The following is a 12609-nucleotide window of genomic DNA, read 5'->3' as shown; positions in this document are numbered from 1 at the left end:
AGAATCAATATTTATTAACAATCATTAAAATTATTAAGCCGAATCATTTAATGTTTATTCTTAAATGCAAAATATGAATTAACAAATCTATTATATTATAATTATACTCGGTTGAAAAAAATATTTTAAGTAAATATTTAAATAATTACAAATTTAGTTATTATTATTACAATATAACAAAATTTTAAATTAAATACTAAAATAAATTAATAATGATAAGAATGGTTAAATTAAATGCAATAAATGGTTCAAGTTGAATTTAATGACCCGTATACTTTTATGGGTTTGACATATAAGGGTCAATTTATGTGGACCCGTAGACTATATGAATGTCTTAAAAATGGCAATTTATAAATAGTAATAAAAATGGTAATAAAAATCATTAATGTTTATATATATATATACATATTTGCATAAATACATATATAATTTTAGAGTAGGTTTTTTGACCAACCCGAGTCCAACCCGAGTTCATCAAATTACAGTGCTGGTTGAGATCGGATTGGAAAAAATCGAGCTTGAATACGGGCTTGGTCCAAACAGATCGACCATAAACCCGGCACAACCCACCTGACTTGCACCCCTAAAATCATCATCAGTTGGCACAGGGAAGTCAGATCCCACAGGCATCCAAACTTGTTTAGTAAAACTGCATTTAAAGTATAAATGCTTAAAGATTTCATCTTCCCCCCAGTGGATTCATGCACTATCAATATTAAAACCCTTGATGATAAGCTTATTTTTAGTAGTAAGCTTACCACAAAAGACCAGAAATATGACGACTTTTAGCATTCGGGGAATCTAGTTGGCAAACAAAATGCAAATATAATCAATCGCCTATATGGTGACGATCACAATAAATCCACTAACACCCACTTGAGACTTTGAGAGATTTGAGTATAATTTACAAATGGGAGCCACTTCTAATTATCAAGATATAAATGGCATAACACCATCTTAAATAAAAAAAAAAAAAGAAAAGAAAAAAAGAAAAGAATCACTTCATTTCACTTGACATCCAAACGCGAGACTGATTTGTTTACTTCAGATTAAAACCCAGTAATCCGAGTCCTGCTCTTGACAAGCATTCAAGGGAGCAAGATCTGATTTCCACTTTTAAATTACCATTTAGGAGGAGGGTCAAGAGAAATATTAAGATTGGGGAGAAATCAACTACTCCACTTGATGTATCACTTGGCTAAAATTGTGAAATCATTTCCTTTTAATGCAGTACCGTAGCCCCACTAAGCAGGGTGTAAACGAATCAAATTCTAATCGGATCAGGCAATATCCGAATTCGAATTTGATTAAAAAAAGTTAATATCCGAATCCGATTCGATATCCGACGGATATTGAAAATCAATATCCGAATTTGAATCGATTAAATATTTGAATATTCGATTCGAATTCGAATTCGATTAATTAATTATTTTAAATAATAAATAAATAAATAAAATATTTTATTGATATAAAGTATATAAATATATAAAATTATTTATATAACTTAATTATTATATATATTATATATAAGAATTAAATAATCGGTCAAATTCTGATATTTATCGAATCGAATAAGATCATATCTGAATTCGAATCCGATTAACTGTTCGGTAAGAATAGGATATTCAAATTCAACCGATTAGATATTCGAATTATCTAAATTCAATTCGTTTATGTCGAATATCAAATTTGAAATTGGATTTTCGAATACCGTTGACACCCCTACCACAAAGCGACTTCATCCAATTTAAAGTGGGATCACATAGATCGGCTTCTATCAGGGCAACCCTATGCCTATACCGTAGTAACAACGTTTTGCAACCTTGCATTGGAAATATCTCCCCATGAAATACAGCACACAAGTAGAGAGATATTCTCAATGCAAGGCAATAAAGGTTGCGGGCTTTGCCTTGAGTCCCTGACTGAAGCTGACCTCAGGACCACAACAATACATTGAGGGCTGTGACTCACAGTTTAATCCAACACTATTTCATTGAGAGTAGCTTATTTTTGAATTATTGAGATTTGGGGGTCATTTGGCAAGTGTTTCTAAATAGATCTTTTAACAGCCCAAGAAGATGCATTGATCTTTTGGGGTATTGTCTTTAAAGACCAAGACTTATTAGGTTTGCATCATGGTCTATCTGGTTGTTAAATAACTAGAAAGGCTATTTTCAATGCAAAAAACCGAAAAACTTCATTTGAAGTTTTCTAATTTTTGGTCTTTTCGGTCTTTAGGCTTTCCACACACCCATCTTCAGGTCTTTCGGTCTACACAATACCAACTGGAAAAGAACATTTTTTAGTCCTTAGAACTTCCTGTAGATCGAAAGATATGCCAAACACCATCTAAAACTAGCTTCACCTTTTATTGTATTGTTTGAGCAGCTTTGACAAAGCTATTAATCCAAAAGGCTGGAGGACATGCCAATATGTTATCGTTCACATAGAAATATTCTCAATGCACGGCTGTAATATACTCTAAGATTGGTGTGAGACGCGTTTAGTGGGGAGCAAATTTATATTCCTATTGGACCAGTCTTGCATGGAGATCCCATTTCCGCATTCTTGTACTTTATTTCATAGGGAGGGAGTTCAAATATATATTTTCAATGCACGGCTATAATGTAATATAAGATTGGTGTGAGCAAATTCACATTCCTATTCGACCAGCCTTGCATCAAGATCACATTTACGCACTCCTGTACTTTATTTCATAGGGAGAGAGTTCAAATCTGTGCCCCACCCAGTTTCGCCCCACAAATGCCCCACACGCTCAATGTGCGCCACCTGTCCCTTCACACGGTTCCGCTAGTAGCGCGTCCGTTACCCCTCTAAAAGTCTCAAACCATTTCATTCGAAAGACTAGGGTATCTCAGAGTTCCTTCTCCCTCGTCAGAGTTCCCTCCCTTTCTTCGGCACCAGCGACCTACAACGACAACCGGCGGTACTCTCCAACTCACCTTTTCACACGTTTTTTATTTTTATTTTTTCTGACATTTTCGTTTTCCAAAGATCAGAGAAACCGGCGACAGAGTTAAAAGCGATAAAGATGCCAAGCTCTTCTTCATGAATACCTATCTATTTGCTGCCTACACAATTCTCAGCCTCATCAATGGCTTCGCCAACTACTTATATGGCTTTGGTTTGTCCCGTCTACCCGTCACAACTGGTGGTTTGATAGGTTCCACTCAACTGATCTTCACAGCAGTGTTTGCATTCCTTCTGGTTGGGCAAAGGTTCATGTTTTACTCCATAAACTCGGTTGTTTTGTCGACCATGGGTGCAATAGTTCTTGCCCTCCATGCAAGCTCTGACCGCCCTGCTAATGAATCCAATACACAGTATTACATGGGTTTCGCTATGACAGTCAACACAACTCTGATTAATGGATTGACGCCTCCTCTGATTGAGCTCATGTACAAGAAATTGAAGCAGGGCATAACCTATTCTTTGGTAATGGAGATTCAAATTGTAACATCCATCTTCTCCAATGTTTTCTGCACCATTGATATGCTGGTCAACAATGACTTTCAGGTCCCTCTCTCTCTCTCTCTCCATGGGGCTCTTGAGAGGGATCCCAAAGAGTTCACTTTTGGTTGGTCATTCCATGGGCACAAGCATCCTTTGGAGGAAATGGACACAAAATCAGGATTTCCTCGAGAGGCCTAAACACTCTCTTTCGGGTTTGATGTTCAGGCCTAGTCTTGTGTCCATCCCAGGGAGATCGAAACAATGCTTGCTTCTTTCATGGAATGAGCCAAATTAACCCCAAATGACCTTGAATTTCCACTTGGAAACATGGTTTGAAGGATTGATATCACTTAGAAAATTGCCAATGAACGAGGTATAACCTATGGATAACCGGAGAAGGAGAAGAGAACTCTGCTGCCAGTTTCTCTGATTTCTGGAAAACGAAAATATCAGAAAAAAATAAATAAAAAATGTGTGAAAAAGTGAGCTAGAGAGTAACACCGGTTGTCGTTGTAGGTCGACGATGCCGGAGAAGGAGAAGGGAACTTTGAAATACCCTAGTTTTTTGAATGAAATGATACTCTTTCGAATGAAATGGTTTAATACTTTTGGGGGGTAATGGAAGGGGCTAACAGACGTTCCGTTAGCCTCGCATGTTAGTCCCGCACGACCCGTTAGCCCCGCACGTGCTACCAGCAGAACGTGTTAAAAAACAGGTGGCGCACATTGAGCATGTGGGAAATTTGTGGGGCGAAATCGGGTGGGGCGCAGATTTGAGGTTAGGGAGAGAGAGGGGTTAAGATAGTCATTCATAGGAAGACGAAATTAGCACCGGCGGGGAGAGTTCTGCAAGGTGGTACGACCAATGCCTTCGAATGCGGGAAGCCGGAACCGCCACCTCTCTCTCTCTCTCTCTCCTTTCTCTCTCTCTCCTTTTTCGGAGGAGAGACAGCAAATAAAACCCCGGTTGATATCTGAACAGAAGCTTTGATTGTTGTAGCCAAAATGATAGGATGGTTGAAACAGTTGCAGGCTGCCTATGGCACTTCCTTCCTATGGCTTATCTGCCTGGTTTACTTTACTCAGGTATGAATCTCTTCTACGTAACCAGGATTTCTTTCTCATAGATTTAGACGATATGCATGTGATTCACTGTTCCGAATTTTGTTTCTTTTGCTTTGTTGGATGTATCTAAGTCATGGGTTATTGGCTTTTGAGGCTTTGTTGAGTTGGAGGTTGGAACGATATTTTGTCTTGAAACTTTGATGGGCTGAAAGGATTTAGGCTTTCGTGGCTCGGGCTTCTAATATTTATCTGGATTTGGTGTCTTGAATTTTCTTTCCATGATCTTTAACTTTTTTAAATATTGTCTGACTTTCTTCGTTGTTTTTGATCTGTTTCGGTATAACAGACTGACTGAAAAGGATAGACATAAACAGGAAGTGCTGACTGTTACTTTCCATATATCAACATCCTTTATGTTGCATGAACACTTAAGAATGGGTGCCATGTCCATGTCAGACACTTCAATTTTTCAAACGAATTTGTGTGGAACACCTTGGCCATGCTGTGCCCTTCCCTTGTCTGTGTAGAATAGTGTAATGGCTATGCATTTGCATGAAGTTTCATATTGTGCACGGGATGTGTAATGGCTATGCATTTTACGTTGCCATTGAGGAAATTGGTGTTTGGTTGGGAACAGGGCGGATGATTGTCATGTTACTGAAAGTTCTGCTGATATCTAGCCATTTCTTGCTTAGTCTTTTCACATAGATTTTAATTCCCTTTCCCCTGAATGTTTGCAATTGGTAGGGTGCTGCCAATCTAGATGACACAGAATGACAAGACTGCAAGCTATGTATATTGATTTTCGTTTTAAAGTCTATTAGGAGGTTATTATGTTATCTGAATAAGTGCCTCTGCGGGTGGATCTTTTATTATTTTAGTGTCGCCAAAGGGAAAATTTTTCAATTGTTTGATTATGTGAGCATTGAAATCCTTCAATTAGAGGAGCCATTGCAGCCAATTTATCATTGTTGTGGTTGACTGTGTTGGAATGAGCTTACAGTTCTCAATATTCTAGAAAAGTATTTCCAATTGAATCAACCCTTCATTGGAATTAGATATTTCGTGGTACTAGGCTGAGTCTACTTTCCTTCATGACAGTTTCCTGAAGGTGCATCGTTTTTGGTGCAAAATGCATCTTTTATAAGCCTGATGTATCCAGTCATGAGTTAGTTGAGAAAGGAAGAAATGGAGGCAAAGTTAAGGATAATCTTTCATTAGTCTCATAAACCTTCTCTTGTCAGGATTGGAGGAAAAAAATAAAATGACAAGGTTGAACTTCTTCCATTTCCTGTCTTTTCTTCTAACATCTTCTATTGACTCTTAGTATACAAGCATAGAATCCGGTGCTCCATAATAACTTTATTTATTTATTTTGGCAGCTCCAAACTATGTCCATGTTGTATGGCTATAGGATTTCTTTGTATGCTTTTGAGAGTATACTTGTTAATGTCATCATTGCTGATTTGTTTGTCCTATTGGGTACCAAATGCTATCACGTAGGCTTTACTCAAGGTAAATTGCAAAGATAACAATATACTGTCAAGGGATCTGTATCTGTTAAACCCAAATAGGTCGAAACATAATCTCTCTCTAGATATGAAATTTATAATATGTGCATCCTGGAGCTTCATTGCATTTCCTTGTGCAATCCAATCATCTGGATATTAGGAATGGGTATTTTTGAAGAATCGAAATATATATGAATATGACGATTTTCTAACTACTGTTTACACTATAATTGTTTAAAAGAAGCATACTTAACATACCTGTCATCATGTCTGCTATTTGATTGTGTTGGGACCCAAACACTCCCTCCGAACCCAACTGTAGGAGTGGAGCAGGCCACCACCGAACAACATTTCACTAGAAGACAGAGGCTAGCGTGACACGCGGCAGAGCCTCCCAGTTAGTTACACTCAGAGCCTCCCAGAGTTATTTACACTGCCACCAGAAGATATTCTCTCCATGATTGCATACATGTAGGGCAGCTATATAAGGCCCTGATCATGTAATAAGTGGCGTGAATGAATATCCCTTTCATTTCTCTCTGAGTCATTTTCTTCCTACCTTTCCCCTCCCCCCCCCCCCCCCCCCCACCATCTTCTGTTTCAGGAGGTTAAGCCACCCTCGAAGGGGCTTCCGAGGTGAGCGGTAACTCATCAGATTGCTTCAGACGGGATGTAAATTCAAAGCCAACAATCGTTGTACTGGATCTGTCTTCTTCTATAAATATTCAATGATTGCTGCACTAAAATGGTGATTCTATATACTATATAATATTAGGATTAAACTAGGCTTTCACCCAGTTTCCAGGAATTAGAATGATAGGTAACCAATTATTCCTTTCAATACCACATGCCTTAATTGGGTTGTAACCTAGAAGAACAAATATAGACCACACCATGAGAGAGTCCACCCATCACAGACTCCTCATGGTTATAGAGCTTAAAATGGATAGAGGTCCATGTGTCTATATCCATTACAATTGAATGGTTGAGGAGATCTCATCCACACCATCCAATCTAAAAACACCTGTGTCTACAAGGTTAAATAGAAAACAAAATAAAAAAAAAAGAAGGATAAAAATCAACAAAACCAAAATCATCCTACAGTTTTCAAGCACAATTCCCGAGCTGCATCTATGTTAGCTTTTGTTCTTATAAAGTTACTTTCAGAGTTGTTATTCTAAATGATGCTTACATATCTAAATTGACCACATATAAGTTTCTCCAAATTTTCTTACTTACATGTATTTAAATTATTTTCTTTTCTTGAATACAAATTGTTGTATTTAAATGTAGGGTTTCAGATCTTTTGTATGGACGGCTGTTTCTTATCAACTAAAGGACAGGCTTAAGTTGTCACCCTCGGCTTCGCAGTTTGTATTTTCAGTTGCATATTTCCCATGGAGTATAAAACCATTATACGGGTAATGTCTGTTCTTCATCCATGCCAATCTTTTATATAAACCTCTGTAACTTGGAAATGACAATTCATTGGTGTTGTGCTAAGAAATGTGTGTTTTACCTGGCAAGTTTGGAGGCCCAAGCAACAGATTGATAAAACTAAAAGTGCATATTCATGTAAAGATAAAAAAGGAAAAATTCGGAAAAGTAAACTATTTCAAGAAAACAAAAGATAATTAGTTAATAAATCTTGGTGTTAGGGTTGTATCTCTTTTTTATCTACTGGTATTTTTTTATCCATTACTTTTGTGGATTATTTTCTGAAATAAAGTTTAGAGAAAATTATAAAAGGTATGATTTAATTACCTATGCCAACTTAGGACAGTTCAGGAAACTGTTTGCACTAATTTCCTTTATAAAGTTATGCCTGATAAGTCCTAAATGTAGAGCAAACCTCATTATGTGTTACTTGAATATTTTAACAATCTTTATATTCTTCCTCCCTGTTATTAGGAATGAAACTTAGCCTTTTAGAATTACGTTATCCAAAACCCAAAAGGATAAATGATTAATTATATAAAATAAAGATAAAAATGAAATAAAAGGAAAAATAAAATATATTTTGGCTATGTAGAAATTTACAGAACAAAGGAAAAATAAAGAAAAAATTACTTTTATCTTTGATGAGATTCTCCTAAACAATAATAACAATCAATATAAAGGTCATTGGATGTCTAAAAAGCCATTTTAGAAATAGTTGAGCAATGGTTGGATATAAAGATAACCTAGGACACAAGTTTCTATTGAAGGATTTTTTTTTTTTTTTGCAAATCATCTATTTCATATTTCTAATTCCTTAATTGTAAGCAACAATTTAAAAGCGCCCTTATTAGCAATTTTCCCAGAGTTTTATTTATTTATAATCACCAGACACTACTCAACCCAGCCTTAATCCCAACTATTTGAGGTTGGCCATACAAATCATGTCCCACCATTTTTCTCTCTCAAGAGACATGTTTTCCATAAAATTGTTAGTCCTTGTATAATTCCTTACCACTCAAGTACACATTTTCTTTGGTCTTTCCCTTGCTCTTTCAGAGCCTTCTACTTGCAGTATGTGTCTCCTCACTATGGTTATCCATACATATGACCAAAACCTCTTGGTCAACTTCCCTTAATCTTGTCTTTAATTGGGATTACTCATAAGTCTTCTCTAACTTGCTTGTTCTACATCTGTCTTTTCTGATCTTTCCACTCATCCATCTCAGCATTATAATATCAAATATTCTCATTCTTTGGGCATGTTTTTCTTGATTGCCCAACATTTCATCCCATATAGCACTGCTGCTCTAATAGCAATCTTATTATAAAATTTTTCTTTCAGCTTCTAGTCATTGGAAACTCATCTTAATTTGACCTGTTTTTTCATGTGGTGGATTGGCTATCAAGAGATCAACTTAAAAAAGTTAAAACAATAAATGTTTTGGTCACTTAAACTCTGGATGCACCAATTTTGCGTATCAAGAGTATCAATACTGTGAACCTTGGTTGCACCTTTGACATATCAAAAGGTGTATCTTTTTATATCTTGTGATACACATACTTCATCCCTTCATGTATGAGTTATTACTGAAGTTGAGAAATTAATTAATAAAAATTTTTTAGTAGTAACCATGATGGGGTATAGTATCCAATATCTCTCCTCTCTCCAGCTCAAGCCCTTGCTGTTGTATTTACATGCAGGATATTATCAGACTGCATCCCTATAAGAGGAAGGAAACGACTCCCATACTTGATCATTGCAACTGTACTCTCTCTATTACCATGGCTAATTCTAGGGCTGAAAGCATCTCTGAGAAGGTCAATGGGACTTCTCACGATCTTCTTAACAACTCAAAACATAGGCTCAGCCATGGCAGATGTTGTGATTGATGCAATGATCGCTGAGGCTGGACGGTTTGAGAGGTATTCAAATTTTCTCTGAATTTCCTGGTTCTCTGGATATGTGAGCATGGAGGCACCCAATGACTAGACTGTAAGAGAATCTTCCAGCAATATGTGGATACATGTGCACATGCACAGGATTTGGAACCACCGTTTGATAGTTCCTCATTGGAGGTCACCCATTCCACCTTAGAACAAGATGAATTTGATTTATCACATTAGTTTGTCTCTGAAGATAGTAAATTTTCCTGAAAAAAATATATAGTAGATGGTGATCTCCTAAGTGACAGCCACTGGCTGATTTATGCCACCCCTAACATGTTTGCCCCATATACATGTATGATGGTTGGCCATGTTTATGGTCTCCCAGACAGTAATCTGACATTGTCATTTATCTTAGAGTGATCTAACTTGAAAATTTCTATTGCACTTGACCAGAGCAGCCTTTACTGGAGATCTCCAGTCAATGTCTTGGTTTTCAATGGCCCTTGGAGGAATATGCGGGAATTTGTTAGGAGGATATGCATTAAAGAACTTACAGATACCTACAATTTTTCTCCTTTTCTCTGCATTTCCAACCATACAGCTCTTATCATGTGGTTTGGTTAAGGAGGATTCTGTAGGCACCAAAAATTTTCCAGGTCTTGCTAACCTAGAAAGATCTCATAATGGTGGTATTTCAGATGCAGATATCTCCACAGTCAAGAAGCATAGTTGCACCTCTTCAAGGAGAAAAAAGAGCCATAAAAGCAGAAAAAAAAGGACAATTGTCACAAGTAGATCTGAGAATCTAGCTAAAGATGGCTCCTCAGTTGCATGGTGGTTTCAATCTCTGAAATCAGCGTTTTATAGTTTATGCAGGACGTTTGTGCAACCTGATATTTTGAGGTAGTTTTTGAGGAATTCTAAGGCATCCTTGTACATAGACCCTAAGGATGACTAACCAGTGGCATGTAGGTAAGTTTGGTATGCTGAGTGGTGATCACCATCTAGTGGCCCTTCCCTAGGTTATCACCTATGCTAAAGACAACTAAATCAGATGATTGTAAACATCCAATCTGTCAAATTGTTTTTGAATGGTTGGACTATTATACCAATAAATTTGATTTCACTATATGCTTAAGATCATCTGTTTAAGCTATGGACTATTGAGTTGGACTCATCAATCTACATGTTCTCTGAATATGCTTCCTCACCACTGGCAGGCTTGCTTAGGGTCAAAATATGCTTTAGATCTTTCTGTCTCTCATACATTTGGTTTATCTTTGTAATCATGGGTACTTTTTCTTAAACGTGATTATGTTTCTGGAAGAACAGACCAATGGCGTGGTTTTTCTTAGCCCATATTACCATTCCAAACCTCTCAACAGTCATGTTCTACTACCAGACTGAGTGCTTGCACTTGGAAGCATCTTTTCTGGGGACTGCACGTGTTGTTGGATGGCTAGGACTTATGGTTGGAACATTCACTTACAATCACTACTTGAAATGCATGAAATTGAGAAGAACTCTCATGTAAGCAGTTTAGTCCAAAAGTGTCATGCTTAGTTCTCATTTGCCAGAAAATTTTCTTTGCTTTTGTTCTGTAATTAGGAATATAATTTTCTGACTCCAATTTCTTGATCACAAAATGCAATGCAGGTTGGCTCATGTTCTTCTGGGTACCTCAAAACTTTTTGATGTTGTCTTAGTATCTCGATCAAATCTTGCATTTGGCATATCAGATAATCTTATGGTGCTTGGCGGATCTGCACTTTCTGATGCAATAAATCAACTGAAGTATGCGAACAGTACTTCATCTATAATTTTCTTTTCTCCCTAGTTATGAAAAGTCCTGGTTTGGTTAAAAGCATAATATGAAGATCTTGCATTAATTTATGAACATTTTGGATGTATCCATTGGTCAAATTATGTTTGGTGGGTGACACGGACCTTGGTAAGTTGGGTTAATCTGAACTATACCTTATTGTTTGTTGATGGGCTCATAGATATTATTTCTTACTTGATTACGCAGGTTGATGCCGTTCCTGATCCTTTCTGGAAAGTTATGTCCACCAGGGATTGAGGGGACCTTGTTTGCCCTCTTCATGTCTATAAACAATCTTGGTGCAACATTAGGATCGTTCTTAGGTGCTACTGTGGCCTCAGCACTGAACATATCATCTGGCTCTTTCGACAACCTTCTACTGGGGATCATCATCCAAGTTATTGGCATTTTCATCCCAATTGGCTTCTTGTTTTTGATACCCAAGGAAACTACAGGGATGTCAACTTAGATAAGAAAAGTTGCTTGACTTTTTCTTCACTTTTGTAAAGTCACTGTCCCATGTATAGAAAAAGAGAGTTCTAGCAATCTCTGCATTGTTGTTCTCCAGATGTCAGGGCACACACCACATACAACATACAGACAATTGGGATTATCCTGCTCCCTGATAATTTCCCATCTATCATCCAGCAATAGCATGGATAATTCTTTTAAAGGATAGATGAATTTCTGGGACACAAGAATCAGACTGGCAAGGAGCAGTTAAACCACCAACTAAATACTTCATTTGGGACAATCTATTGGCAACTATTAGAATCTGGGAATCGTTCTAGTAAACAATTTATTAGACTTAATAGAGCATCTGATCCATATTAATATCGTCTTCGACTTTTTACAGAAGTTAGCTTGCTTATGCAGTCCAAGTGAAAGGGGTGATAACCCTTGAATCTTATGGAGCATATATAATGTCCTCCTAAACGTCCATGGACTTGCTGAAATAGCCGGATGGTCACCTTCTACTTTCTTTTGGGGAGTTGGCATTTTTCCATATGTACACATCTGATACTGCCAACATGCTCATTTTTTGCTTATTCTTAGAGTTTTGAGAAATTAATATATTTTACATGGAGAAGATTAGAACTCAATGTTGTCCTCTAATCCTTCAAGCTTTATCTTATTCTTTTTGTATATTTTCTTTCTTAATGGCCACCGGGAGGAAAAGTTGATTGCACCTTGAACAGAAAGACTTATTTCTATATTGGTTTTTCCATTTCATTTTTCTTTCAATTGAGAAAGAATTACCTGGCGGAAATGGATGGTTTATTTTCTGTTTATTCCTGTGGGGCACGTATATGATACATAGGGTAGACTCATTCACAGGGTGTTTGGTTCCGTTTACATTTATTTAGTAAACATTTTGTAGTTGTGTGACTGTAAAACTGAAAAACACAT

General features: G+C 36.9%; 1 protein-coding gene and 1 pseudogene across 2 annotated transcripts; both read left to right on the top strand.

Annotated features, from left to right (window-relative positions):
• The first annotated feature begins 2763 nt into the window (after positions 1–2763).
• Positions 2764–3672, top strand: LOC148875417 (purine permease 1 pseudogene; annotated as a pseudogene).
• Positions 2856–12347, top strand: LOC148875416 (putative folate-biopterin transporter 4). 2 transcript variants are annotated; one of them, XM_088967857.1, is made up of 8 exons: positions 2856–2947; positions 3021–4560; positions 7344–7471; positions 9192–9413; positions 9831–10280; positions 10710–10907; positions 11034–11171; positions 11407–12347. In XM_088967857.1, exons 2-8 carry the CDS (start codon positions 4480–4482, stop codon positions 11666–11668), a joined length of 1479 nt encoding a protein of 492 aa, XP_088823983.1. In that variant the 5' UTR covers positions 2856–2947; positions 3021–4479; the 3' UTR covers positions 11669–12347. The 2 variants fall into 2 exon arrangements, with proteins under 2 accessions (XP_088823983.1, XP_088823988.1); XM_088967862.1 differs by lacking the exon at positions 10710–10907.
• Positions 12348–12609: the final 262 nt, after the last annotated feature.

The sequence above is a fragment of the Nelumbo lutea genome, chromosome 1 (genome assembly GCF_056320005.1).
Source record: "Nelumbo lutea isolate HS-2025 chromosome 1, American lotus-T2T, whole genome shotgun sequence".
NCBI classification, from domain to species: Eukaryota; Viridiplantae; Streptophyta; class Magnoliopsida; order Proteales; family Nelumbonaceae; genus Nelumbo; species Nelumbo lutea.
This window is presented reverse-complemented; position numbering and strand designations above follow the sequence as displayed.